Raw genomic sequence first — 27,972 nt, 5'->3', positions numbered from 1 at the left:
CTGAAGAGATGAGAGAAAGGGAGGGAAGACGAAGAGGATAAAAGAGGATAAGAAGGAGGGGAAGAAGAAGATGCGGGCCTGGGCCATTGAAGATGAGGAGGAAAGGACTTCGTCGGAACACAGAGGCTTGCGCTTTTTTTTTTTTGTTGGCTTAATGGAAAGCCACAGGAGAGGGAGCGACGGGAAAAAATGAGGGGAGAGAATGAGAGAGGCTCTTTTGTTGGTTGGGAGCTGGGTGAGGCGGAGAAAGAGAAGAAAGGCAGAGGTTGAGCAGGAGCGGATATGAAGACAGAGCATGATAAGAGGTGAGTGTCGGCAGTAACAAAGCAAGGTCGCCGTGCGGGGAATGTCTTCACTTGAAAGAGAACAGGAGAGCAGAGGAGATTAAGATACACACATAGACGCACACACTCAAATGGCGCGTCTAACTTTGGTCTCACATGTATGCAGGTAGTCAGAGAGGAGGAGAGAATTGGTTTTGAGAGTGTTGATGATAGTTAGGGGAACTGGAGAACCCTTTTGTTGGCCGCCTTTGTGCTTTTTGGCCTGCGAGAATATACAGTTTGCTTTTGAGTACATTTAGTTTAGTTGCGATGTTGAGTTCAGGGTGAGGATAACATTAACTTGAAAATGAAGAAAGGAAGAGAAGATGTAGCCTGTAGCATATTTATTCAAGCTCTTGCTCATGAAGTACTTCAACAACACCTGTGGATAGGTACATGGTTGAGACTGATTTAGTAGGTTGACAAATAAGAAGGGAGAGTGCCCTGCTGGTAGGAGAAGAAAGTGCAGGGAAACTTTAGAGATGAAGAGGGGTTTGGGGGAGGCACTCGCTGTTGTGTGGGTTTATTTAGGGTTGAGGGCAAGTATTTTCATATTAATTCACTAGAAAGTTCAAATTCTTGAGTCTATTTGACTTTTTCATTCCATTCATTATTATGAAATGTGAATTTGGGATTGATTTTCATCAAAAAAATATCTTTTTAAATATCATTTTGCACAGAAAAATGTTTACATGATAAGAGGTAATGCAGCTAAAGCACAGATATTTTTACTAACATGATGAATAATTTGACAGCCCTAATAATTAACCGCAAAAACTCAGACTTTTTTTTGCATCATTATGGATTTAGCAACTGCAGTTTGATTTGTAACACATGAAGACAGAATACAAAAAGGCACAGAGTAGTCCAAATGATTGATTAAGAATCTAAAGCCTCTGAGATTGATGACACTTGGAAGGTGTCACCAGGTAATGACTCAAAAGATAAATGAAAGTAAACTCAAGACATGCTTCAAAGAAAAAGCAGACAAGAAAGCATGAAACATGAATTTGACAAACACTGGCAAACTTTACTTGTTGTATTGCAATACTGACATCTTTTGACCATACAGTGAAATGCAAGCTTTTTGCTCATAATGGAAATATTACTGATAAGGGAGTGTTGAATTTTTATTCACAATATCTGATAAAACTGTATCCATTTGATTGATTGGCAAAGTGATTGTCATTGCTATTGTTGCCTGTTTTTCTGACTTTTTTTTTGTTCCAATCGCCAGGATTTATGCCCATCAGCTGTAGCCCCTGTAGCCGTGGAGAAGGCCTACCAGTTTGGACTGAGCAGGAACAGCCACATGACCTTTGCATTTGATGATGCTAAAGTGAGAGAAAGGTACGTTTTCAGAATGTGGAGGATAAACCATTCGAGTAGATCTTTCAGACCAGATTGCAACACAATTTGTAGTACATTTAGAGTCATAGTAGACCAAAACAAATATTAATCTCAGTAGACTTACTCAAAAGTAGTTATGGAAATTGCTAAAACTCAGTGTGTGTGTGTGTGTGTGCCTGTTTAAGGTTGATATTGGAATTTGAGTTGAGGACACAAGAGGAGTCTGGACTGGTTCTTTACATGGCCAGAATCAACCATGCGGACTTTGTCGTCATTCAGGTATCGTGGAACACTGCTTTTATGCCACCTTGTTTGAACAAATAACACCATTAACTATGAGCTCTTGTAATATTTTCATCTCTTGTGGTGCAGATCAAGGACGGACAGGTGTGCTTGGGTTATGACCTCGGTCACGGCAACACATCTGGATGCGTCCCCTTCTCCATTAATGATGGCAACTGGCATAAGGTAGGACAGACACATTTGATAGGTATTTTTTATTTATTTGTTTTATGATTGATGTTGTCGTTGCAGGGGTGTTCACTTTTTCCTTCAGGCAGGCTGGCTGTCTTTTTAATTGATTTTATTTGTTTATTTTTAGATTCGTGTGGCTCGTATTAAACAGAGGGCCCTCCTGGTGGTGGATGGACGGTACAGTAAACAGATGATCAGCCCCAAAAAGGTTTGAAAATTGTTTTTAAAAAAACGACTGTCTTCTGCAAAGTGCAAAGCGGTCCATTTTGTTACAAAAACATGCATAAACATGTCAAGTTCATTTGTGGTCATTTGTTTGTTTTTAAGGCTGACCTGTTAGATGTGGTGGGAAAGCTGTATGTTGGTGGTCTACCACAAAACTACATCACCAAACGGATTGGACCGGTAATGCAATGTATAAATGTTGAATGAACAATTATTTATGAGAAATGTATAACATCTGTCCAAACCGGTCTTCGGGGGGCCGCTGTGGGTGCAGGTTTTTGTTCAAACCGATCCTGCACAGGCAATTTGACCAATGAGATTTGTGCAGAAAACAAGAAGCACCTGACTGCAATCCACTGATATATTTTTTTAATAATTAGTTATCTATTTTCATTGTTTTTAAAACTACTTCTAGTAATGCTTTGATTTATTTTAAATAAATGACCATATATAGCATGGCTTTTTAATGAAAAAAGAGCATGTATATTTAGGCTAATTTTCATGTAAAAACAAAAAACACCATGTATAGTAAGGCATTTATTTGTTATTAATTTAAGTATAGTAAGGGTCTGGTGCTTGAGTGGTTAGCACGTCAGCCTGACAGCTCTGGGGTCCTGGGTTCAAATCCAGGTCGGTCCACCTGTGTGGCATTTGCATGTTCTCCCTGGGCCTGTGTGGGTTTTGTCTGGATACTCTGGTTTCTTCCGACATTCCAAAAACATGCATGGTAGCTTGTTTGGACACTTTGAATTGTCCCTAGGTATGAGTGGGAGCATTAATGTTTGTCTCCTCGTGCCCTGCGATCGGCTGGATTCAGGGTGTCCCCTACTTCTGACCTGAAGTCAGCTGGGATAGGCTCCAACAGCCCCCGCAAGCATCAGGATAAAATGATTCAGGAAATGAATGAAAGAAAGAAAGAATAGTAAGGTTTTCCTTCATGAAAAAAAATGTAGACCATATACTATTTGTGGGCCGAACTAAAATGTGCACTAAACAGGTAAAAGTTTGGTTTTGCCAAAATTATAGGTGCTACTCAAAATATCAGATCTCACATCCTAGTTTGGCTTATGGCATATACTACCCTGAAAACGCCTGACCACGTTTGCTCTCGGAAGCTATGCAGGGTCGGGCCTGACTAGTACTTGGATACCAAGAGGAATTGGCTCAGTAGGTAGTGCGTTGGCCTTTCACCTCTGGTATGCTGGGTTCAAATCCTGGTCGGTCCATTAAGAAATGAAGTTCTACTTACACAGTTTTCTGTCTAAGTACAACTTTGTTTGTTGGTGTCCCTTGCAAGGGAATACCTGGTGCTGTAAGGTCTTATGTCATCATGGAGAATTAGCTCAATAGTTAGTGCATCAGCTTCACATTTCTGGCAACTTGGGTTCAAATCCCAGTTGGTCCAACAAGAAATGAAGATCTACTTATACAGAAAACTGTATAAGTACAACTTCATTTTTTGGTGTCCCCCACAAGGAAATACCTGGTGCTGTAAGCTCATATGTCACCATGGGATATTAGCTCAGCAGTTAGTGCATCAGCATCAGAGCTCTGGCATCCTGGGTTCAAATCCTAGCCTGGCAATAACAGGTGCTGTAAATTCTTGTGTTGCGAAGCACAAGTACCTCAAGTGCTCGCTTAACATGTGAGAAGCAGTGGGATCTATAATGTATACAATTTCTATTGGAGACCCGTGGCCTAGGTGCTAGTCTGTTGTCTTCACTCTGGTGTGTCAGGGTTCAAATCCTGGTTGTTCCATTGGGGAGTTTGCCCTGCATTTGGACTGTTGGACTCAATCAGTGGCCTTTTTTTTTCTGGAAAAAAAATGACCATTTATACTTGGGCTTTTTCCCTTCAAAAGCCATGTATCTATAGTAAGGCTTTTATTTGTTCAAAAGAATTACCATGTATATCGTAAGGTTTTTTTCCCTTAAAAAAACACGTATAGTAAAGCTTGTTTCATAAAAAGAAAAGGATGACCATGCATAATGAGCCCTTTACCTGTCTATCTATCGCTAAGCCGTCCCTTTTCTCAGAACCTACTGACATCCCTCCGGTCTGCTCTTAGATTCTTCAGAGCATCAACGGTTGCATCCGCCGCTTGAAGATGGTGGGAGGTCCTGTTAGCACAAAAGCTTCCGGCACAGGTAACAATGTTTTTTTACTGAATATCTTCTAATCTAATCTAATTTGTTCATACTGCATTTTAACTTATCCATGCAAAAATTTTGATGACATAAAGCTTGAATCCTTTCTGATGTGTTATTATAATTCTGTCGGCATGATCAGAAAGGGTTCAAAACATTTATTAGATCGCCTTTCATTCATGATTTTATCGCAATCTTCTCCAAGGTCGTGCCGAGGCACTTACTGAAGACTTTAACCTTGACATGGCGACGCCAATGTCCAGTCACATGGTCGGAAAATGCTTTGCTGCCACTGAGGCAGGAACTTATTTTGACGGAACGGGCTTCTTGAAAGCAGGTAAGATGACATTCAGCAACATTAAATTTCCTTATCCACAGGGGGATTGGGGGGGTGCTGGAGCCTATCACAGCTAAATACGTGCACGAGAGAGTGGGGCACCTTGGCCAATCGCAGGGCTCAAGGAGACGGACAGCCATTCATGCTCACACTCATATCTAGGGGCAATTTAGAGTGTTTAACCAGCCTACGCTGCATGTTTTGGGATGTGGGAGGAAACCTGAGTACCCAAAGAAAACCAACGCAAGCCCGGGGAGAACATTCAAACTCCACACAGTCAGGGCCAACATGGGATCAAACCCACGGCCTCAAAGCTGTGGTCCTGGGTTCAAATCCAGGACCCACCTGTTTGGAGTTTGCATGTTGTCCCCGGGCGTGCGTGGGTTTTCTCCATGTACTCTGGTTTACTTCCACATTCCAAAAACATGCATGCTTGGTTGATTTTCCATGATGAAATTAGCTCTGTATAGTGCATTTTTTATATTACATTGGACATGAAAATTTTAGTAATAGCTGTGCAAAGTTCCTTACTAGTTTCTTCATTTTGTTTCTCAACCTTACCCACCATTCTGTTCGTTTTTAGTTTCAACCTACAGAGTAGGACTCGACGTCTCCATTGCATTTGAGTTCCGAACCAGCAGAATAAATGGCGTCCTTTTGGCCATCAGTAACCAGGGCAACGATGGGCTTGGTCTCGAGATTGTTCAGGGTCAAGTAAGATGAATGAATCGCTATTAAAGGAGTTAAGTACGGTGATGTGAAGCTACCAAACCCATTCCCGTCCCTCTTGTAGCTGCTCTTCCACGTCGACAACGGCGCCGGACGCATCACTGCGATGCACGTGCCCGACGCCGATGGCTTCTGTGACGGCCAGTGGCACGCAGTTGTCGCCAACAAGGCTCGCCACAAGGTGGAGCTGCTGGTGGACGGCAAGCAGAGCAACGCCCAGAGTCCCAACGTACGCTCCAACACCTGTGACACAAATGATCCCATCTACGTAGGAGGTTACCCAGGTATGAAACTCATGCATTCAGACTTAATAGTGCAGTCAGTTATAGCATCCTTGTTGTTATGAAGACTTCATTTATCAATAAGTGGAATAGATGTTGAAAATATCCCGTATTGAGACTCCATCCACGTGTTGTCTAGACGGTGTTCGTCAGGCAGCTCTGTCCAGCCGAACATCCTTCAGAGGTTGCATGAGGAACCTGAAGATCACCAAATCCTCCAAAACAATGGAGGTGCAATTCAACAAGGCTCTGGAAGTCAAAGGAGTTCAACCACTCTCATGTCCCTCTGCGTAAAACACAACCCACAAAGCTTCTCCCACTTTCTACTCTGGTTTTTGGGTACTGGCTTACATACCGCTTTTGTGCACTCAATACATACGGAATGGCTTCTTACCAAAATGTAATATAATGTACTGTTTTGTGTGATTGCACCATTTCACCTCAAAATTAAAGCTACTCTTTAAAATATGTAGCTTTTTTTATTTTTAAACCTGTTTGCACATTTTCAAACGCCAAAGTTTAACTAAGGCAACTAATTGGTTCAAATGTAATAATTTAACAATATACTATGAATTAGAATGGTGAATGTCATTAATAGTTAATCAGCAAAAATCACATACTAAAACTTCATCAAGATCATTTGTAGCAAACTGTGATTAACTTACATACTGAAAATAGTAATATAGTATATGGCATTGTAAAAAATAAACTCAAATCTAGCCAATATGATTTTCCTCCTTTATTGTCATGTCTTATTACTTTCTTTATTTTATATGTTATTCTCACACTTTTTCCTATGTCACTTATTTTCTTCCGTCATTTAACATCCAATCCTTTGCTTTACATTAATATTCACAGCACTGAGCCACCTGGAGCACCATGGGGATTACGTGAGGATCATTTTCATTGACTATAGCTCAGCCTTCAACACAATAATACCGGACATTCTGGCTGACAAACTCTCTCACCTTGGACTATCCTCTTCCATCTGCTGCTGGATAAAGAACTTCTTAACCAACCGACCACAAACTGTTAGACTTGGTCCCCACACCTCTCTTCCTCCATTACACTGAGCACTGGCTCCCCTCAAGGCTGTGTACTGAGTCCTCTTCTGTACTCCCTGTACACATACGACTGTACACCAACCCACCGTCAAATTTGCCGATGACACCACTGTGGTCGGACTCATCTCAGGAGGGGATGAGTCAGCCTACAGGGTACACGGTCGATTGGTCGCCCGGAAGGTTATTGATAATTACCATTTAAATCGTTGCTCAAATTCCCTAAATACAAACTGCGAATTATTATTTAGTCATACTTAACGCCCTATTAATTATTAGGCTAAAGAAAAGCTCCAAATTTCCCGGACTTTTATTGTTTTTTGTTGGAGAACTTGTTAAGACCCTGACGGACGTACCTTCCTAAGGGGACAACTCACGTACATACAAACTCTTATACACTCATGTCAGCTCAGTGAAACTGCTCATGGCCATTGTTGGCTTTTATTGATGCGTAGACCGTGTTGTTTTACCTTGTTTTGTCGTCGGTCTTTTGGTCGCGGGTCTTTTGGTCGCCCGTTGTTTGGGTCCGGGCGACCAAAAGACTGCGGCCAATCGACCGCACACGGGCCTAGAGACTGTCTTCGTGGTGCTCGGTGAACAATCTCACACTGAACACCACGAAAACTAAAGAAATAATCCTGGATTTTCGCAAACACAGCATAGATCTGGCCCCACTCCTCATAAATGGAGTATGTGTAGACAGGGTCAAGTCCTTTAAATTCCTGAGGGTCCACGTCACTGATAAGCTCTCCTGGTCTACAAACACCACGGCAGTAGTGAAGAAGGCCCAGAAACGACTCCATTTTCTCAGGGTACTCAGGAGGAACAACTTGGACACTAAGCTTCTGGTAACCTTCTATTGAGCCACTGTGGAAAGCATCCTGGCATACTGCATCACAGTGTGGTACGCTGGAAGCACGGCAGCAGACAAAAAGGCCATGCAGAGAGTGATTAACACTGCCCAGAAGATCGTTGGCTGCTCTCTGCCCTCACTGGATTACATGGCCAGCCCTCGTTACCTCAGCGGAGCCAGGAACATTGTCGGGGACCCATACCACCCTGGTCACAACCTGTTCCAGCTGCTGCCCTCTGGCAGACGCTACAGGTCTCACAAATTACGGACAAATAGGCTTAAGGACAGTTTTTTCCCACATCCATCAGGACTCTAAACTTGCGGTAGCACGACACACAATCCCTTCTGTGTAACAACTTTGGGATGAGGTAACATGAAAGACGTTGGGTGGTGATCTGCCTCCAACTGGCTGACTGAAGGTAAGTGAGGAGACAGTGAGAGGTAAGTGGTCCGCTCGGGGGGTGATGAGATATATCCATCACGGCAGAATGCCAACGAGTCTGAAATTATCACTTATTTGGGCCTTTTGCCGGGAAAGCGCACCTTATGGAGAAGCACTACCAATTTCGTCATACACAGCTGGGTATGATGACACTTACGCTTTTGTCGAGTCAATAATGATGACAAAGCCTATGTCCGATTATTATTCACTAAAGAGTATTATTATTGTTATTGTGGTTGTCAGCCATTTGAGATAATTACAATTTAGATGTTCTATTGGGTTGATTTTTACTCAGAAACATATGTGAAGTTGAATATACAGTGTATTTGTTTCAGCATAGACCATATGTGTAATAACAGGAATAGGGAGTATGGGGAGAGATTTTTATCAAAAATATTCTCACAAATGCACCTGTGTTTAAAAGATCGGCGAATATATCCAATATTTTGACATGAAGTTTTAGGATCTAAAAATACATGCAAAAATATACAATTATATTCCCGAAATCCACATGTTTTTAATGTTGTACTTGCACCTAGAATGAATTATCGTGTATAAATATTCCAGGTGTGATTGCGGATCAACGCCCACTTGCAGTTATTTTTAAGACAAAAATCAGGGATGTATTTTTGGATCTTTTGTGAAACATGCATTTGTGAGGATATACATTTTTTTAATATATATAAATCTCTCCCCATAAGTGAGCCCAAAGCTTTTAAGCAAATAACCACATTTGATAACTTTACAACAAAAACAACAAGACAGTAAGATGCGAGGGGAAAAAATAATCAATTACCCCTAAATACGAAAGTATATCTTATTATAAGGGTGTTGATTTGTATTAAATGTTTCGTGACAATCTCTCAATTCTGAATATGGTACATGTTCAATCTTTGAGTGCATTTCGACTAAATTCCAGTAGGTGGGGGTAGTGGAAAGGCAATAAATTTACCCAGCTTGCAGAATAAACATGACTCTCCATAGCTTTAAAACAACACATTCTCCTTGCAAAGTATCAAATAAGAGGTTAGGCAATACTGCAGTAGTTTAAGTTTTCATCAGTACAATTACGTGTGCACTTGCCCTTCAAATTTGCAGCTCTGTGGTGTATACTGTCCAGTGCAGTATCATTTAAATGTCTGGAGGTATAAAACAAACACTAAAGGTCATGTCATCGCAATGTTCATAATGTGCAATACTGTATTTTAAAGGATTAAAGCCCAACCAAAAAGTATTTACAGCTCCCCACTGACTAATGCACGTTATGATGAAAATAATGTAGTATTTTTTTTAAGTATGAAAGCCCAATCAACACGTATTTACAGCCCCGCCCCCGCCCCACCCACTGACTAATGCATGTTATTATGAAAACAATGTATTTGTTTTTTAAAGTATTAAAGTCCAACCAAAAAGCATTTACAGCCTCCCACACACTGACTAATGCACGTTATTATGAAAACAATTTATATTTTGTGTGTGTCTATTTTGAATAGGCGTGGCCGAGGTCAGAGTTTAAATAGCCGACGTCAAACCCAAAATGGTTGATGAGCCAGGAGGCAGCACGGGCGTGCGTTGCAGAGCAGCTCAAAAGTGACGATTTGCCGAAGAAAGCCTGACAAACTTCTCACAGGACGATGCAGCACATTCGGTACGTTGTCATTTGGGGATTTCGAAGCCCCAGTTCTCGTCTTAAGAGTGATAGTAGCATGATTCGTTGACGTGATGTAGCCCCACGTGTGTGCAGACAGCAAAATGTTTGCAAACAAATTGGCTACATTGCGTTACCGATCGCTCTTTGTTTAAATAGAAATCATTCCATTGTGTGTTTCAGTCCCTCAACGAGCACAGACTGCTGGGAAACATCAAGAATGTGGCCAAAACGACCAAAAAGGAGCAGATTGTCGACGCCATAACAAAGTGAGTCATTTTTAAATAGTTCCGGTTTTCTCTATCCGTGTAATATTTAAACATCAGCGTTCAGTATTTAAGGCTTTGCGCAATTGGCTCGTTTTTTATCATGATCCATTAAAATTTTGATTGATAAACTAAGTAGCTTGGTGTTTTTTTAATAGCAAAATCTTGTGTGTAAGTCACCCACACTAATGTCATTAGTGGATATGTAAGGAATAAACAGTAATCCCTCCATTATCGCGGGTAATGTAGACCAGACATGGCTGTGATAAATGAAAAACCGTAAATTAAGGTCATCACTATTATATTTAATTTAAAAAAAATACTATAGTAGCAAGTGAAGGAGTAGCTTCCGCTTGTAAGTTTTAATGTGCTTTTCACATCTTTCTGAACTTACCAAAAAATCTGCCATGTAGTCGAACTGTGCACTTAAATAAATTATATACTTTTACCCCGTTAACTTTCTCAAAGACCTCAGGGCTTGAGCCTTTTCATTTTTAGTTTTAAATGTGGTTTTGACAAAACCTAAGTGAGATATTTATTCAACAATAGTGCGGGTGTTTTTTAATAGCAAAATCTTGTGGGTAAGTCACCCACTCTAATGTCATTAGTGGATATGTAAGGAATAAACAGTAATCCCTCGATTATCGCGGGTAATGTAGACCAGACATGGCTGTAATAAATGAAAAACCGTAAATTAAGGTCATCACTATTATATTTAATTTAAAAATACTATAGTAGCAAGTGAAGGATTAGCTGCCGCTTGTAAGTTTCAATGTGCTTTTCACATCTTTCTCAACTTACCAAAAAATCTGCCATGTAGTCAACTGTGCACTTAAATAAATTATATACTTTTACCCCGTTAACTTTCTTAAAGACCTCAGGGCTTGAGCCTTTTCATTTTTAGTTTTAAATGTGGTTTTGACAAAACCTAAGTGAGATATTTATAAAACAATAGTGTGGGTGTCATTTTTGACTTCTTTAAACATAAGAGAAAAACAAAAGCAGGATTTATTATTTTTATGTAATTTGTAACTTGTGTCCCTGTCCAGTGTTTTCCATATTTCCCACAACATGATCCTGATTATTTGTTTGTGGAGGAAAACATACTGGATAGGGGCCCTTAAAGACAAAAAGAAAACAGTTTATTTGGTGAAATTTTGACTTGATTAGGCCCTAGTCTATATTTTTTTTCCCCAGAACCCTCCTCCAAAATAAAAGGTAGCACCTTGTGAATGTTTTTTTTACTTAACTTTGTGTATTGACCCCTTTTTTCTGTTTTCCAGAATTCCACAAGGGGGACCAGGTTTCCTGCATATGTACAGATAGGCTCAGGCACCCCCCTTTTCGCGGTGCTGGTGGTTACGCGAAAACCTATCAGTGAAGTTTTTCAAAATAAAAGGTGAGCCCTTGTGAATGGGTTTTTACCTAACTTTGTGTATTGACCCCTTTTTTTTTGTTTTCCCAGAATTCCTGCATGTGTACAGATAGGCTCAGGCACCCCCCTTTTCGCGGTGCTGGTGGTTACGCGAAAACCTATCAGTGAAGTTTTTCAAAATAAAAGGTGAGCCCTTGTGAATGGTTTTTTACCTAACTTTGTGTATTGACCCCTTTTTTTTGTTTTCCCAGAATTCCACAAGGGGGACCAGGTTTCCTGCCTATGTACAGATAGGCTGCGGCAGCACCATTTTTCGCGGTGCTGGTGGTCACGCGAAAACCTATCAGTGGAGTTTTTCAAAATAAAAGGTGAGATCTTGTGAATGGTTTACTTTGTATTGACCCCCTTTTTTTCCAGATTTCCACCTGGTGGCAAGGGGAGTTTCTTCATCCATTCTCTGAAGTTTTTCAAAATAAAAGTTTTTAAATGTATACATGTGTTTTGTCTTTATCTAACAAAAAATGCAAGTAACAATCACAGTTAAAACCTTTTATTGACATTTCAACTTTAGCATACTTAGGAGTTGGCATTACATTGAAGTATTGATTGGTGTGGCCAATCTTTTCTCCACCTACAGATGAAGACAACATGGTTATATATTAACAATAAAACACTTAGAAAATTAAATTAGAAAAACTGGGGGAAATATACTTGGGAAATAAGGGGGAATAAACACTTAGAAAAAAAAAACATTGGAAAGAAAAACTGGGGATGAAGACATAAACCAGGGGAGTACACTTAGGAAATAAAATTAGAAAAACTGGGGATAAAGACACAAACCAGGGGAGTACACTTAGGAAATAAAATTAGAAAAACTGGGGATAAAGACACAAACCAGGGGAGTACACTTAGGAAAAATACACTTAGAAAATCTGGGGGGAGTATACTTAGGAAATAAGGGGGAATAAACACTTAGGAAAAAAAAAAACTGGGGATGAAGACAAACCAAGGGAGTACACTTAGGAAAAATACACTTAGAAAAACTGGGGATAAACACTTAGAAAATTATGCACCAGGGTGAGTACACTTAGGAAAAAACTGGGAGGAATAACCATTTAGAAACACTTGGAAAAAAACTAAACCAGGGTGAGTACACTTAGGAAAAAACTGGGAGGAATAACCATTTAGAAACACTTGGAAAAAAACTAAACCAGGGGGAGTACAATAGGGAAAATAAAAACCAGGGTGACTAAACTAAGGAAAAAAAACGGGAGTACACCTGGGGGGAATAGACTGAGAATAACCATTTAGACACACTTGAAAAAAAACTAAAGCAGGGGGAGTACAATAGGGAAAATAAAAACCAGGGTGACTAAACTAAGGAAGAAAAAACTGGGAGGATAAACACTTAATTGAAAATAAAATTAGAAAAACAACTGGGGGAATAAATACTTAGAATTACTGCTCCAACATGAAATGAGACCCTTCTTACCTTAAAGATCTAGTCACAGAGCTGTGGAAATAAATGGCCGGTGAAACATTACTATGATGATTTAGGCTTTTATTTAATTTGGATTTTCAGAAGAAGGGGCAACCTGTGAGGAAGATCTCTTGAGCCTGTTGCATGCAAAAAAAAATAGCAAAGGTTAGAATATATCGCGACTGTAGATTCAACAGATAGGCTTAGTTTTTTTTTTATGGGGTAGTTTTATCTTGATGCTTAACAGAGAAAACTTGATTTAACCAAGGTATTTGGGGGTTGCCAAACAATTACAGGATAGAGAAATCTTACAAGAAATTTAATAAACGAACAAGATAAAGAAAGAAAATAAGTTAGCGAGTGCAAAGTGCTATTTTCCCTTTTCCAGACAAGGCAATTAAATATACAGACTGACATTAACAGTTTTGAGAAAGTTGGCTTAACAGTTTTGTATAAGTGCTTTTTTTTTTGTAAAAACAGAACAATTACAAATCGGAAATGGGTGTTTAGCACTCGCAATGAAAACTATCATTACATACATATGGATGTCATTCTAGAGTGAGCATTTATTTACCCAACAGTCGGTTGATGTCTCGGCGTTGTTTGATTAAATTTAAAGTATTGCTACACGACTCAATAATGGAGAGAAAACGGACAACATACTTTAAGTCAAATCGTGACGCTAACGCTAATGCTAACTAGTTACATACAGCACATAGCCGGTCGGGAAAAGAAGCCCAAAATTAAATTTTAGACGGTGTGTTAAACCTGGCATTAAACTAAGAGCTTAGTTGGCGTTTTGGGCTCAATTGATTGCTGAAAAATCTCCCGATAGCGTGATAAAAACGCATTTAAGAAAGTGAATTGCTCTACTCCTTACCTCGTTGGTGTGGTCGTCGACGGTCAGCGTGGAAAAGGCTTGCAAAAGGAACAGTTACTGCGCATGCGCTTAATTAACTCAGATGCGTCAACAATGGGCGTAACCACATTGAAAGTGGAAAAGATGGTGGCTTGCTTACCGCGCTCCAAGAGGTGGTTTGTCCTCCCAACTCAGTCTGTGTTTTGAAGATGACGTAAATAGTCGTGAGTTTTGTGGTCTTGATGCTATAAAACAGTACGTATTAGTAAACCAATTTCACCAAATATTGAGTAACATTTGATTTAGTATTTTACATCAACTCACCATTATTCCAAGCCATCTGACTCCATTAAAAGTTTAAAATATGACACGCAAAGAAGGCTTCATTGGATTGTATTCAACACAGGTGTCAAAGTGGTGGCCGAGGGGCCAAATATGGCCCGCCGCATCATTTTGTGCGGCCCGAGTAAGTAAATCATGAGTGCCGACTTTCTGTTTTAGGATCAAATTCAAATGAAGATTATAGATGTAGTGTATTATATTTCCTGATTTTTCCCTTTTTAAATAAATAATTGCAATTTTTAATCCATTTTTTTCTTTTTGTGTTTTTAGTTCACAAAGCATTTTGGAAAATCTAATAATACATGTATAAAATATTTTCTGTTCACTTTATTGAACATAATTTAAAAATATTTAGTTTCCTTTTGAAGAGAAACAAATGATTAAAAGACGTTTTCCCTTACTAAGAAAAAAGCTCAAATAAACATTGCTTTGGATCTATAAAAAAAACCTGAATATTTAGGGCTTTTGATCCAGTTCTTTTAATCCGATTGTTGGTCTAAAATAGTATCTGAAACACACACTGATGTTTATTATATTTTGTCCATGAATATTTATGATGACTATGTATAGTGAGGCTTTTTTCTTGCAAAAATGACCATGTATAGTGTCCACAATAAAAGGCCAAGTCATCTTCTTGTGCATTCCTCTTTTATTATCATATTGGGGGAGTCATCCACTATATTTGAAGCTGCGTCTGCATGGTGTGGAATGTTTGGAAGATTTTCGTACATTGGAAAATATCAAAGCACAAGTGAATTTTAGCATTGCAGCTTGGTTTTGCAAAGCAATCACCATAGAAGAGCTTACATTGTATTTTTTCCTCAGTTTACCGTCACCGCTTATGCAATGTTCCAATGAATCCACTTTGAGTGGGAAGTCACCACAAAAATTTCCCCTTACAATCACAGTTACCCATCATTACCGTGGTGACGGACGCTCGGTCATGTCCGTAGAAGGTCTAACCCAAGCATTATTCTCGTGAAATGGTGAGCCAACATTTATTCTCTTTACATCAGTTAAAAGTAAAAAGGCAGCTTCGTAAGCTCGATGCCAAACAAGACAAAGGACCCTCTTACCTCTTACTGTTATTATGATTTTAGTCTTTTGCACGTCACTCTCTGTGCTCCCAGAGTCACCTCAGGTGATTTATTGCATGCTGTTGGCCTTGTTTTTTTTGTTTTTGTTTTTTGTTTTGTTTCTTTAACTCATCTGGAGAGAGTGACAAAGCGCAATGGCGGTCCAGTCCAGCATATCACCGCACACGCGTACTTCTTACTGCAACTCTATTGAGTAGCGCACATCCACCCTTTAAACCAGACCTCTTTAGGACGACTGCATGAGGCCCGTCAGGCGCTTGCCAGTCAGTGACTTACCCTGGGAAGACAGTATTTAGTTTAACAATAACAATATTTAAAAATGTGTACACAGAACTGTGAATATCTACTTTCATATTCATGCCACAAGCAAGTCCAATAATGCCATATTGTACAAGGGCTCAAGTTGTTTATAGGAAAGCTCATCGTTTAGCCACACTAGATGAGAAAATAGCGGCTTTCTCCTTTGAGAAATAAAAGAAACTGTGGAGGCAACTGTTTGTGTGTGTATCTATCAAAGCAATTAGAGATTAATATGGCCTAGTGGTTATGAAAGTTGTAAGTACACACGAAAAAGCTAATGCGAAACAATGGAAGATTTGCAACATGTTTCATTTGCTTTACCACCAGATTTTAAGATTCAAAAATATATACCGTATTTTCATGACTATAAGGCGCACTTAAGTCTTAAATTTTCTCCAAAATAGACAGGGTGCCTTCTAATCAAGTATGGTTAATACATGGGAAAAAAGGTTGCGCCTTATAATGCGGTGCGCCTTATAGTCGTGAAAATGTGGTATATAATTTGCGACAACATCACTAAAAACATGTTTTTCTCATTCTGTTGTTATCAACGTTGCATCAAACTAAAACTCACCACACTGCGAGTGAACTTCTCCAGCGAGGTCCGTCGACCCTGCTCAGTCTCCAGCTGTGGAAATTGGTCAATGTGAGGATGAAAACTACAGTTAAGGGTCAAATATCACAGCACGATAGGCAATTTGCATCAGGTCATCTTGTTGTCTGGGGTATCTATCAGAAGACATACCTTCTTTCTTGAGGTAAGCAGGTCCTGGTAAACATTGGAACGCAGGAAGCGAGTGTAGCTGTCGCTTTTCATCAGCTTGTAGATGTGATCCTAAAAATGGACAAGTTAAGTGGGAACACTGACGCTGAGGGTAGTTGATGGCAATTAATTTTGCTTTCTATATGCTACTGTACATTATTTTTTTCTGACACTAATCATTTCCCTGCAGTGATAACGAGTGTCATATTCATTTTTTCTCACACCTTTCAAGGTGAACGGCAGCAATTTGTCTGCCTTTGCATTTGGGATTGGGATTGAAATGCATAACTCATTTTACTACTGGCCATGGGCACCTCTGGCCACCCCCTGGTGGCGCCATTGTACAGATATGTACTGTATGTATATTCACACAATGTAAATACTATAATGTCATCTTATTTGACAGTCATATCCTAATATTAAATAATGGTTTCGAATTTAAATTCTAGTTATTATAGTAGTGTGGAGACTTGTTTTCTTGGTGAAGCGAGAGTATATGGAACTTTTTGTGGACTGTTAGAAATACTAAATTACCATATTTTCACGACTATAAGGCGCACCACCGCATTATAAGGCGCACCCTCAACGAATGACACATTTTAATTTTTTTTCCATATGTAAAGCACACTGGATTATAAGGCGCCCTGTCTATTTTGGAGAAAATTTAAAACTTTTAAGTGCGCCTTATTGTCGTGAAAATACGGTATTCAGGCGGATTTCAACAATAATTTCATCTCTAAATGAAAACCCTACCCACTACTGAATATGATTATATGGTTTTGGTTCCCGCACCTGTGCGTCTTCATAGCTGTAGCGCCCGGGATCTTTGAGGTTGTGGCTTGTACGTTCATAACTATGGGAGTCCAAATTGATGGAACTTGGAGCCCCTTCAGCCAGGAACTCGGCCCAGATTTCCTGCGCTCTCTGAGCGACTTCCTGCTGCGGAATTCTCTTCAGGTCCTGCACGGCCAACCAGAACCTGCACAATAATACAAATAAGGATAGTTCACTTACTGATTAAATAGCAGGATGAACAAGAAATGTACTTCTTTTTTTAAAATAATTATTTCATGCCAGTCACTATTGATTTAAAGGTCACCATTAATGGCTGTGATTATTCACAATTTTACTCAGATTTGTTCTGACGTGGTAAATATTCTAAGATGATACATGGATGTCATGCATACTATTTTTAGTCTACAAGTATCAAAAATTCAGGCAAGCAAGAATATGCATGTTGCATGTTTACCGCAAATTCTCAGAGCTAAACTCCGACTCCAGGAACTTGAGAAAGAGATCGCGTCCAGCTGGGTCCTTCAATGCTGCCTCCAAGGAGAACCCCCACTTCTTTACTCTCTGCTGACTGGGCTCCTTGCTTTGTGGAAGGAATTGTTGAGTGAAATTTAGATATAGAATCACACAGTATATGATACCTAACAAGCTGATGTGTCTGTGAGGTTATAAATTGAATTGAATGCTTTTATTGTCATCATACAAGTATAATGATATTTAAAGGTTCACCACCAAGTGCATAAATAACAACAACAAACAAACAGACAAATTTGGAGGCTTATTTTTTTTACCTTGGTATTAGTAGAAAAAAATTGGAAAACTAAACTGGTTTAAAGACTAACACATCTCCACAGTTCAGTACATAGTTTTGTTTGCATATGTTTTCTTCACATTCCTTGACTCCTAACAGTATATACTGCGAAAATATTCAATATTTTTGGAATGGCTTCATTCCGTCCTTTTTTCCAACTAAAGCATTTTGAATACAATATTTTAAGTTACAACTTTTAATATTGCCATGCAATCTGCTCAAGCTGTATTTGAGTCCATTACTGTATTTTCTGCACTATAAGACGCAAGTAAAACAGTTTTTTTCTTCAAAAGTGGGCTTTATAATCCAATGCAATTTATGGATCAATATTGGTTAATCATTGTATAAAATTCACTTTAGCGCAGTTCCAATTAGTGGACGTATAACACAATCTCCTACTACTACCACAATCATCCATTAGAGGTGTGCCTTATAGTGCGTATTTTTCATTTGGTCATTTCAATTGGACCCCAAAAACTCATTTATTAGACATCAATACTTTGATATTGTCTTTTATTATCTGTGTCACATAAGCAATGCTCTCTGATTTGATTAAGATTGATTCATCAAAGTGACTGGTGAATGTTCTTTAGTGCTTCAGAAAAGAGCCCATTACTCAAAGTAATTACCTGTAAATAGAGCTTTATGGAGCTGTTACATCTGCTGCACTGAGCTCCTTTTATTGTGTCTCACTGACACTTTTTCACCAGGAAAAGCCACTCGATTATTTATTTAAAGAATGCCTTCTTTTTTTAGTCCGCTCGGTGACAGAAAATGAAGATGTATTTGTATTGCATGAGCGCACGTGTGCTACAAGGGTCTTCTAAAAATAACAGCAAAAAAAAAACAGGTTTGCGGTCACGTTTCAAACGGTTTTCAGTTTTTATAAATCAGCTACCCGAGATTAATATTAACACAAATTGATACACGTGTAGATGTTTGTTATGTAATTTAGTCTATGTATAGAAGAAGTGTATGTATAGTATTGTCATTGATGGTTTTGTTTTTAACTCAAAAGGTTAGGTTAGGTTAGAACTTTATTTCATCCCATATTCTGGAAATGTTTTGGTTGCTGTAGCAAGGCAGACATAAGACACACAAGACATTGTAGAACTAGGTAAAAAAAATAAAACACCCCTTTTGAACTAACCTTTCAAATAATGTACAATATGTAGTTGTATTCGAATATCATGAATGTATTTCTTCAACAGTTACACTAATACCATGAATGTTTGCTTTTAGAGTATACCTGGCTTCCAGGTCCCAATAAGATTGGTCATCACTCGTCCACGGGTTAGCAGGTTCCTGCGGTGTTACCAAGGCGTCGTACTCCAAGTACTGCTCGGTGTAGCTTATCAAACTGACAGACACATACTTGTTATTCAGGAGTGTTTGTATCATTTGTAATCTTTTATATATAACCATGTTATCTATCCTAACAATTCCTTTACTACTTTTTTAATGGTAATAGAGTTGTTAGTTACTGAAGGGGGAAAAAGAAATCATCTTAAAAGGGTTCCAAATCAATAAAACTCTCCGTTAATCCTCATGACTGATATTGTATGGCAAGTCGTTTCACGGGTTAAAGCGCCAAACTTGTGCTCTGTGAAGCACCAATTAACTTATTCCAGCGATCCATGTGAGCAGGTTAAACGGTCAAGGAGGGGCGGTTGCAGCACTGAACCACTTGGTTGCCAGTAATGACAGTTTTTCTGCACTGCAAGACGGTAATGACTATACCCACTGATTTGAAGAGTGGGGGCTTGCAGCTGAGTATACAAAGCCGCAATATGGACACTTATGCATGTCAAAAACGAAGACTTGGCAGCTATATTGGAAGAAATGCTAGGCACTACACTTTAAAGTTCATACATCCATCTGTTTTCATGCTGAAGCCTCAAGGGGCCATAAACAGTGGCCAATCTCAGTTATGCTATTTAACTAGTTATTTGAAGTCAAGTACTTGACATTAAAGTGCAATAAAATAGAGGTCTTTTTACCTTTCAGCAACTTTGGACATTTTCATACGGTGTCGGTCTAGCTGGGCGCTTAGGAATAAAATCTGGATATTAAAATAAAACCAGAGGGCATGAATGAGTGTTATTTTGACCATCGTTTCTCCTGGTACAGGATGTCATGTTGTGTACCGCTAATAAAACAATTCTGGAGCGTTACCTCCTTCTCTACATCTTCCTTGGTTCCCTTTCTGGAATGGTGTGACGGAGTATGGATTGGACTGCGTGACTGTGTGCCCTCCTCGGCTAAACCATACACTGACTAGGGAGGAAAAGCAATTAGACACAACTTCAAGTACATATCCCAGTATATGAATGAATCACTTTGTATTTTGGTGACAAATGTTTTACGTTATAACAGTGGTGCCTGGAAAAATAAGATAAGTGATTCGTACAACAGTACTCCAACACTGATGATATCATCCTTTGATGGGACATTTATTTCAATAGTTTTAATTGTAAAGCAGGGAAATAAATCTTATTTGAATAAATGAATATGGATGATGAAGGCAAATTAAACACCATGTCGCATATGAAAATTATCACTGTAATGAAAGTGTGAAAATTAAAAATGAGAATCCACATGGCACGCTGACATTTTGTCTGACAAGTCAGAGATTCCGGGTGGCTTCTAATTAGTAGAACAACGCTGTAAATTTTGTAGTGTTAACATTTTGAGATTTCAATGGAACATAATTTTCAAAGGGCTAATTGGCAAACTGGATCAGTTCTTCCCCAAATCAATGGAGTTTGGACACCTATTGGAAACCACTCTCAATACACCAACTAATTCTATATAATCACCCCAAGTTAATGAAATGAATGATAGCGGTAACGTTCTCCCCCATTAATGAATGGGTGTAAAAATGATGACTTATTTTGAAGTTGATGCATCTGAATTTAAATTTCCGCTTAGTTATTTAACAGTGATTTTTAAGGTTGTAAACCTTAACGTGGTATTTAAATCTTTTCATTAGATCAAACTGAATTCCTTTTTAATCATACACACTATAATTGTCACTATATGAAGCTACACTAGTGTGTTTTGAGTGTGGTTGACAAAGACGTCACACACGTAAAAAAGATAACCCAAGTAAGCTTAAGAAAAGGCACTTTAACTCATTAATTGCCATATGCTGCCAGCCTCTGTAAAATTGGACAATTATAGCCGTTGACATGCAAGGAATGAATCTGAACCTATACTGACTTTACTCACAAATAGGGTGTGAAATATATATTATTATGTTGTAATATAGTTAGAGGAACAAAGGCAGAGTGTAACTGTGTACCTTTTTAACCCGATGAGGGTTCTTCATACGTCGACACTTCCTGATGTCCATCTCTGTGGTGTTCACACATCCAGGCTGCCACAAAAAAAACACAACCTTGCTGGTCAACACTGGCCAACATTCCTCATGTCACGTAAAGAAAGAAAAGCGAGGTGGAGAGGAGGAGAGAGGGAGGAGAGAGACTCAAAGGACGAGTTGTGAGATAAGGTGTGTGTCAGGAGCAATCCCCCATGTGTATGCAGAGGCTTACCACGGGCCGGTGGACATCCCAAAAGGCTCTCTCCTGACTGTCAAGGATCTTCCTCTCGGTTTTATCTTTTTTCCTGTCAATCCTGCAGAAGAGATCAGTCAAGGTGGGAAATAAAACCCAAAGCTGTCCTCCTATCAGCACTAGATGAGGAACTTCTGAAGTAGTGAAGGTTAGGTAGGAAGTCTCTTCACTTAAATACATGCCCTAATTCTGACAAGTGGAATAGAAGATTTCCTTATCTAACAATTACACTTACTGCGCCACTTTAAGATTTTTCAGTTGGAGTATCACTTTTCTTGTTCTAGATATCACATTTCTGTCCTTGTGATGACTGATTTTTTTTTATTATTTTTTTTTTTTAAATCAATGAGTTGAACAGCAAATTTTTCAAGAGATATTGAATCCAAGCAAATTAAGTTCACGTCTTCTTATACTGTCTACATAAATGATGTCATACTATTTGTTTTAGTTTGCCTTGTTGCCATGGTAACAGAACCCACTTACTTGACCTGGGCCTCAGCCTGCATGTAGATGAACTCCCACTTCCTAGCAAAGGCTCTCTGGAGCCTGGCGAGGTTCTCCTGTTGGACAAAATAGGCTTTTTAAAATCAAAGACATGTGACCATAAGTTAACTGAATAATTACTTGCTAGAAACGGAAGTTATGGCACAACTCAGTAACCATTAAAAAATATATTTGTCTTTTCTTTGGCATTTGGAGACAAAATACAGACCCTCAACAGAAGCGGTGAAATAAATCATAACCTGAGAAACAAAGTAGGATACACGAGGAGCTACGTAAAGTAAAGTCAAGAGAATCCCATTCCAGAAAGTCAGACATTTTATAATCATGTTAATAAATGTCTCTACTCATTAACAAAAAAGTTTGGGCTTAACATTTACAGTGGTTACTTCCACTTGTGTGACATAAAACTGCTAAAAATGATTCTTAAAAAAATGGACCATATAATAGTGGCTTCGAAACAATCCTGCATCTTTCCATAAACAGAAAAAAATCTTAAATTCCACTCTAATGTGGTTCAGCTACTAGATGTGAACCCCGTGACCATTTCAAAGTTGAACTGAGGGTGACATGAAATGTAGATATGTCATGGTTGCATACATGGTGTGTTTGTGACCTTTGACGAGGTATTTTTCGCCGGAGATAGACACACAAATCAATAAATAAAAGGAGATAGTTGGCACCCACCGCTTCATAATCCGCCAGTTCCAGCCTGGTTTTATTTTGCATGGTCCGCTTGCACAAATAGATGGCTGCAGGGAACAGACAGGATTGCAACAATGTATGAGCTTTCATTTTTATAGTTCATTCAGCCATCCGTGCATCTAATACCATCCCTTCCTCCTATTCATCTTCTCCTCTCTGTTGCTTTGGGATTATCACATGGAGTGCAACCACTCAGTAGGCCCTTCACACTTCTTCCATCAAGTTGAAGGACACCAAGTGAAATCACTGACTAATCCTGTTGACGTGTTGCGCTGCGCCGTTATTTGTGTGTTTTTGCCTCTAAATCCTGATATATGACTGCCAAGGAGGCCTTAGAGCGCCATCATTTAAATATGATCATTTCCTGAACAACCCATGCGTGCTTTCATTTGTTATTTTATGTTGTGACACGCTCTGCTTCTTCCTGTCTCCGCTTATTCCAGATTATCTCTGCTGGTGTGCAGTGCACTGCATCTGCCCACTTCTTTTCAAGTTTTGGTGTCGGTGCTTGTGAGACTTTTTTTGTAAGGGTTTTTTTTTCTGTCCTCTTTAAGGAATGGAAATCTGAGCGATTTTAAAGGCTGGAACAGTTGGATGTGCCACATGGAAGTTATTTTTGATAACTCTGCTCAAAATATGTAGGACACCCACTTTTGAAGGTGCCATGTTATTTAGTTGAGCTTTCGTTAAGTCAGAGAGAATTCTGGAATATCATCATAACTGGACAAAAAGACGACTCGGGTGGACAAAAACTTTGAAAGCAGGCAATCGAGATTGTCAATTTAACATTAGAAGTATCGTATTTTTTATACTACAAGGCATACCTGAGTATAAGCCTCACCTACCAAACTGTATAGGCCAGAAGTTTTCATGTAATGTTGTCATGCAATCTGTTTAAAAAAAAAAAACTAGTCTGAAAAAAAAACGTAAATACAACCCCCCCCGTGCCTGCGTCCGCATTCTCTGATTTCCTCCCACATACCAAAAACATGCAAAGTAGGCTCTTTAAATTTTCTCTAGGTATTACCATAGTCTGTGTTCTCAGGCTCCCAACAATTAGACGGCCAGAAATATGGTGCCTATGGAAAAAACACAGAACAAAAACATTTTTTAATCACACAAGTAAGGCTCCAAATTCCTGTAAAGCACAGGTGTCAAAGTGGCGGCCCAGGGGCCAAATCTGGCCCACTGCATCATTTTGTGCGGCCCGAGAAAGTAAATCATGAGTGCGGACTTTCTGTTTTAGGATTAAATTCAAATGATTATAGCTGTACATTCCATTTCCTGATTTTCCCCTTTTTAAAATCAATCATTGCATTTTTTAAATTATTTTTTTTCTTTTGTTTTTAGTTCAAAAAGCATTTAGTAAAATCTAAAAATAAATATAAAAATATTTTCCGTTTTCCACTTTAAAAAAATATTTTGTTCCCATTTGAAATAAAAAACATGATTAAAAATACATTTTCCAACACATACTAAGAAAAAAAAGCTCAAATAAACACTGCTTTAGATCTATAAAAACGGACTATTTAGGGCTTTTGATCCAGTTCTTTTAATCCAATTTAAAACCAAAAAAATCTAAATATTAGATCTAAAATGTTCCAGCACACATGAAATGGCGTTGACGTTAATGCGGCCCGTGAACCAACCCGAGTTTGACACCCTTGCTGTAAAGTATTCTCGAATACATTGTTTTTAAGACACCAAACTCATGAATATTTCTACATCATATCACTATGTCAAAATTTACCACCCCATTTATGACTTAGGCTGTGGGGGAAAACATTTACTCAGTCAATACAAGATATGACATTTTTTGGGGGGATGTTAAGCATATCTGAATCCCAGACTTAAAAAAAAAAAGAAATCCACTGTCAAAACTCTGTCAAAATTTAAAGTCATGGCTTTTGGGCACAGTTGAACATTGGCTCGAAATGCTTTGTGCTACTTTCTGAGCGGAATGGGCGTGATCAAAATATTTTCCTTATCTAAATTGAACCGATTCAAAATAGCTGACTCCAAATCTTCCTGTGTAAGAGGCATCCCGGGGATTTGCAAAGGCGAGAGAACATTGGAGCAGCACAATAAAATGAGAAGCAGTGGAAGGCGCAGTATATACACAATGGCGAAATAGGGAGAAAAGCTGGCTGTCAGAGAATAACCAGCTACCCAATGTTTTGTTTTGACATTTGGCACCAGCTCCTCTTGACGATTTGACATCAATTAAAATTGTATTTTCCTTAACGGTAGTTTCCTGTATCCATAAAATGAAATAATAAGGTTTATGCCCCTGATGCAATGGCAGGCGCCACGCTTCTAACTCCCTTTTCTTTTTTTTCTTGTCTTGTACCTTACTTTGAAGCATGGAAGGCAAGGTCAAAGAACAGGATTGTTCGCCACTGTCTGCTTTAATTAGATTGCTTCTTCAACTCCACTGGCGATTGGGCCTTTCCAGCGAATCAAAATCAAACAAGCCGATACTACACAAAGATCCTTACAATCTCCCTTTGTGCTGCCTTTCCTGCTGAGCAACATTGTCTCATTTTTTTTTAATTAGAACCTTCACGATAAAATGCTGTGGCGTAATCAATGTTCGACTCAAATACGGCTGTCGAATTTGCAGATTATGAAAGATGAGTGAAATATTAGGACTCGTATATCTTTATTTTGCCTTTCGTGTGACTGGTTTACTCCTCTACTAGCGGATTTCTCTGGCTGCCACCAACTAAGTCAACTCTAACCCAAACCAGCTCTCCTTGTGCGCTTGATGAATATTTCATCAGATCACCATTCATTTTTAATAAGGTCACTGAATCCTAACATAGAAGTGAGGGTGCTGGAAATGGTGGGCAGGGGATTTCATCACCCAGTTGTGAGATGGGTTTTCAGTTCTATCAGTGATGTTAATCTTAAAAGTTAGCTCCATGTTTGATACATTATATTTAAGTATTGAAAACGGTAAACTGGAAAATATTTGTGAATCAGTCCAACAAAATCAGTTGACTGGGTGGAAAATAAATAAAAATATTTAAATGGCTTTTAAATGTAAAAAGATGTTTAAATGCATACATTTTGTTGAAACAATAAAATGTATTTAGCAAATCATATGTGAAATTGACTCGAATTGGCCTTTTTTTTGTTTTCTCAAAGCTTATAGTGGGTCAGATGACAAAAGTTTGTTCAAACACAACTTTAGGATGCAAACCGTAATGGGAAAGTTTCTGAGGTTAAAGTCGGTTTATAACTGTATGAATACAACAAAATGCCTTCAAAGGTATGTTGTGGCCTCGAGGCCATAGTTTGGACACCGCTGATGTAGCTTTTTGTGGTAAATTATTAGACTCATGATAATATTTGCAATATATTTTATCCAACTGTAATAAACTGTCTCATTCAATTATCAGGGAACTGAATTTATTCGCAACTGGGTTCTTCTGGTTGCCCCAGGAGGCAGTTTCACCTCTTCATCTATCCTAGCTGATCTACCTGCATGCTCAAAAGAAAAATTAAATATTCTGGATAGATAAAATTTGGTTCAAAAGAGAGAAGGAAGGGTAGAGGCCACCATCATTATGTTAACAGAAGAGGCTTATAACAACACCGATCCCACATAGGATGCCACCCGTTGCTGAAATCCTGGTTTTTGCATTATACGGCACACCGGGTCATTTCTAATCATACTCTGCTTTATATTCAGTCTCCTGTCTTTTACTGGTCTCCGCTCACCTGTCCTGTAGCACATTTATTTTCGTCATTTCTACTTGATGATACATAGCATCACTGCAATTCCTGCAAGTATTCAATTATATACAAGATGGTCGCAACATGTAGCATTAATCATCATTATTCGGATAAACCATAGTGTTTGTTCAATAGACAAGCGGGTCCATTTTTTAAGCACCAATTGTTTTCAAACAAAAACAGTGATAAACATGATATTTTCTTTACATGCTGAGGAATTCTATTAAAAGCTATAGTCATTTCAATGCCGAGAACCCAAACTTTGTATATTTTGGAATGTGTTGATGGTGCTCACCTGAAAACGATAGAAGGTACCATCATCCTTGAGGGAGAGAACATGGTCTGAGATGGGAAAAAAGTAGCCCTGTGCTGCAATAAGGCTTCCGATGTGCATGGCTTCAGCTGAGGAAGAAATGGAAGAATACACATAGTGTTCTTTCAACATGAGCCTCAAGGTATTTTACGTTAATGTACTCAACAGGGCTGTGAAATAAAATCCGGGTAAGAATAACTCAAGTTGGTGAATAGCACAAACAAAATGTATCCATGAATAAACTTTTGTGACTAGGAGAGGAAAACATCTAGCAACACTATAGCCTTTAGCTGTCCGGGTGTATGCATGCTGTGACTCATTGACCGGGCCGTGGGCTTCCACAGAAAAAAAGCAGCTCTCCCACCACTATGCCTGAGGGTTTGATCGAGACTATTTTTAGTTGCATACTGCCAAACCATATTTTCATTTAGGTAACATGAGAAAGCACTTACAGCCTGTCACTACGGGCAAATGGTGCCCTTCCGGTCAAAATACCGACAAGATATACAGCCGCACTTGGTTTCAGCTTGGTTGCACACTCAATAGAGGAATTGTATGATATGCTGTACTTCATTTTATTAATTTGACAGGTACAGAATCAAATGAAGATGATCAAATTGCCATTCATCTTGGTCATCGGGGTATATTTTAGTTTATCACCTTTTTAAAGATACTGGGAAAACATACCTGGGTCATCAATTGTCAGGTTCTTCATCATCCATTGAACAATGTCAGTACCTGTATCAGGTTGCACAAAAAAAAGAAAGGACTTAAAAATAAATCTCCAGGAAACATGTTAATATATGAAGAATCCAACAAGATATAGATTCATGAAAGAAATAAAATAATTGTCCTATTGCTTTATGGGTGGACAAATTAGCACTGGCGTTTCGTTCACATTTCACTGACGTGCTATAAATCCATTTCTTATGTCTCTTTCTCCTCCACCAGCTCGCCTTCTGTTCCCAAGGGAGCTGCTGTTATATTATCTATCATTTATGACTTTCATTGCTCTAGGCATGCATCGGGAAACAATTGTGCACCTCCATTCATGACAGCAGTAAATGCTTCCTTATTGATGTGAACTTCTTAGAAGGTAATGCGTTTTCCATATGTGCAAGTAGTCCAACAAAAAGAGGAATGATAGTGCCAATGTTTGTTCGTGCCGTTTGTTTGCTAGGT

At 38.9% G+C, this 27,972-nt stretch overlaps 2 protein-coding genes across 3 annotated transcripts in view; one reads left to right on the top strand and one right to left on the bottom strand.

Annotated features, from left to right (window-relative positions):
• lama2 (laminin, alpha 2) overlaps positions 1–12,002 on the top strand; it is a 118,037-nt gene extending 106,035 nt beyond the window's left edge. The window contains exons 64-79 of one of the 2 annotated variants that reach the window (XM_077586783.1): positions 1,561–1,673; positions 1,859–1,952; positions 2,046–2,141; positions 2,275–2,355; positions 2,475–2,552; positions 4,441–4,519; positions 4,725–4,856; positions 5,440–5,570; positions 5,650–5,869; positions 6,006–6,205; positions 6,725–9,870; positions 10,054–10,139; positions 11,420–11,535; positions 11,602–11,697; positions 11,763–11,879; positions 11,929–12,002. In XM_077586783.1, the coding sequence (XP_077442909.1) occupies positions 1,561–1,673; positions 1,859–1,952; positions 2,046–2,141; positions 2,275–2,355; positions 2,475–2,552; positions 4,441–4,519; positions 4,725–4,856; positions 5,440–5,570; positions 5,650–5,869; positions 6,006–6,160 (1,179 nt within the window). In that variant the 3' untranslated portion in view covers positions 6,161–6,205; positions 6,725–9,870; positions 10,054–10,139; ... (2 more) ...; positions 11,763–11,879; positions 11,929–12,002. Of the gene's footprint in view, positions 1–1,560; positions 1,674–1,858; positions 1,953–2,045; positions 2,142–2,274; positions 2,356–2,474; positions 2,553–4,440; positions 4,520–4,724; positions 4,857–5,439; positions 5,571–5,649; positions 5,870–6,005; positions 6,591–6,724; positions 9,871–10,053; positions 10,140–11,419; positions 11,536–11,601; positions 11,698–11,762; positions 11,880–11,928 lie in introns of those variants that run through there. The other variant, XM_077586781.1, reaches the window with a different exon arrangement.
• A 2,821-nt stretch (positions 12,003–14,823) lies between these two features.
• Positions 14,824–27,972, bottom strand: part of rgs6 (regulator of G protein signaling 6) — a 47,177-nt gene continuing 34,028 nt past the window's right edge. Inside the window, exons 4-18 of the mRNA XM_077586784.1 lie at positions 27,478–27,528; positions 26,773–26,879; positions 23,764–23,815; positions 22,719–22,783; positions 22,014–22,090; positions 21,510–21,591; positions 21,260–21,334; positions 20,131–20,232; positions 19,956–20,017; positions 19,205–19,315; positions 17,602–17,727; positions 17,145–17,331; positions 16,335–16,424; positions 16,164–16,217; positions 14,824–15,566 (exon numbers count right to left, since the gene is read on the bottom strand). Coding sequence (XP_077442910.1) covers positions 15,516–15,566; positions 16,164–16,217; positions 16,335–16,424; positions 17,145–17,331; positions 17,602–17,727; positions 19,205–19,315; positions 19,956–20,017; positions 20,131–20,232; positions 21,260–21,334; positions 21,510–21,591; positions 22,014–22,090; positions 22,719–22,783; positions 23,764–23,815; positions 26,773–26,879; positions 27,478–27,528 — 1,292 coding nt within the window. The 3' untranslated portion in view covers positions 14,824–15,515. The remainder of the gene's footprint in view (positions 15,567–16,163; positions 16,218–16,334; positions 16,425–17,144; positions 17,332–17,601; positions 17,728–19,204; positions 19,316–19,955; positions 20,018–20,130; positions 20,233–21,259; positions 21,335–21,509; positions 21,592–22,013; positions 22,091–22,718; positions 22,784–23,763; positions 23,816–26,772; positions 26,880–27,477; positions 27,529–27,972) is intronic.

This window comes from Stigmatopora argus, chromosome 19, assembly GCF_051989625.1.
Source record: "Stigmatopora argus isolate UIUO_Sarg chromosome 19, RoL_Sarg_1.0, whole genome shotgun sequence".
Classification (NCBI taxonomy): Eukaryota; Metazoa; Chordata; class Actinopteri; order Syngnathiformes; family Syngnathidae; genus Stigmatopora; species Stigmatopora argus.
The sequence above is the reverse complement of the archived record's forward strand: the minus strand, read 5'-3'. Positions and strand labels throughout refer to the sequence as shown.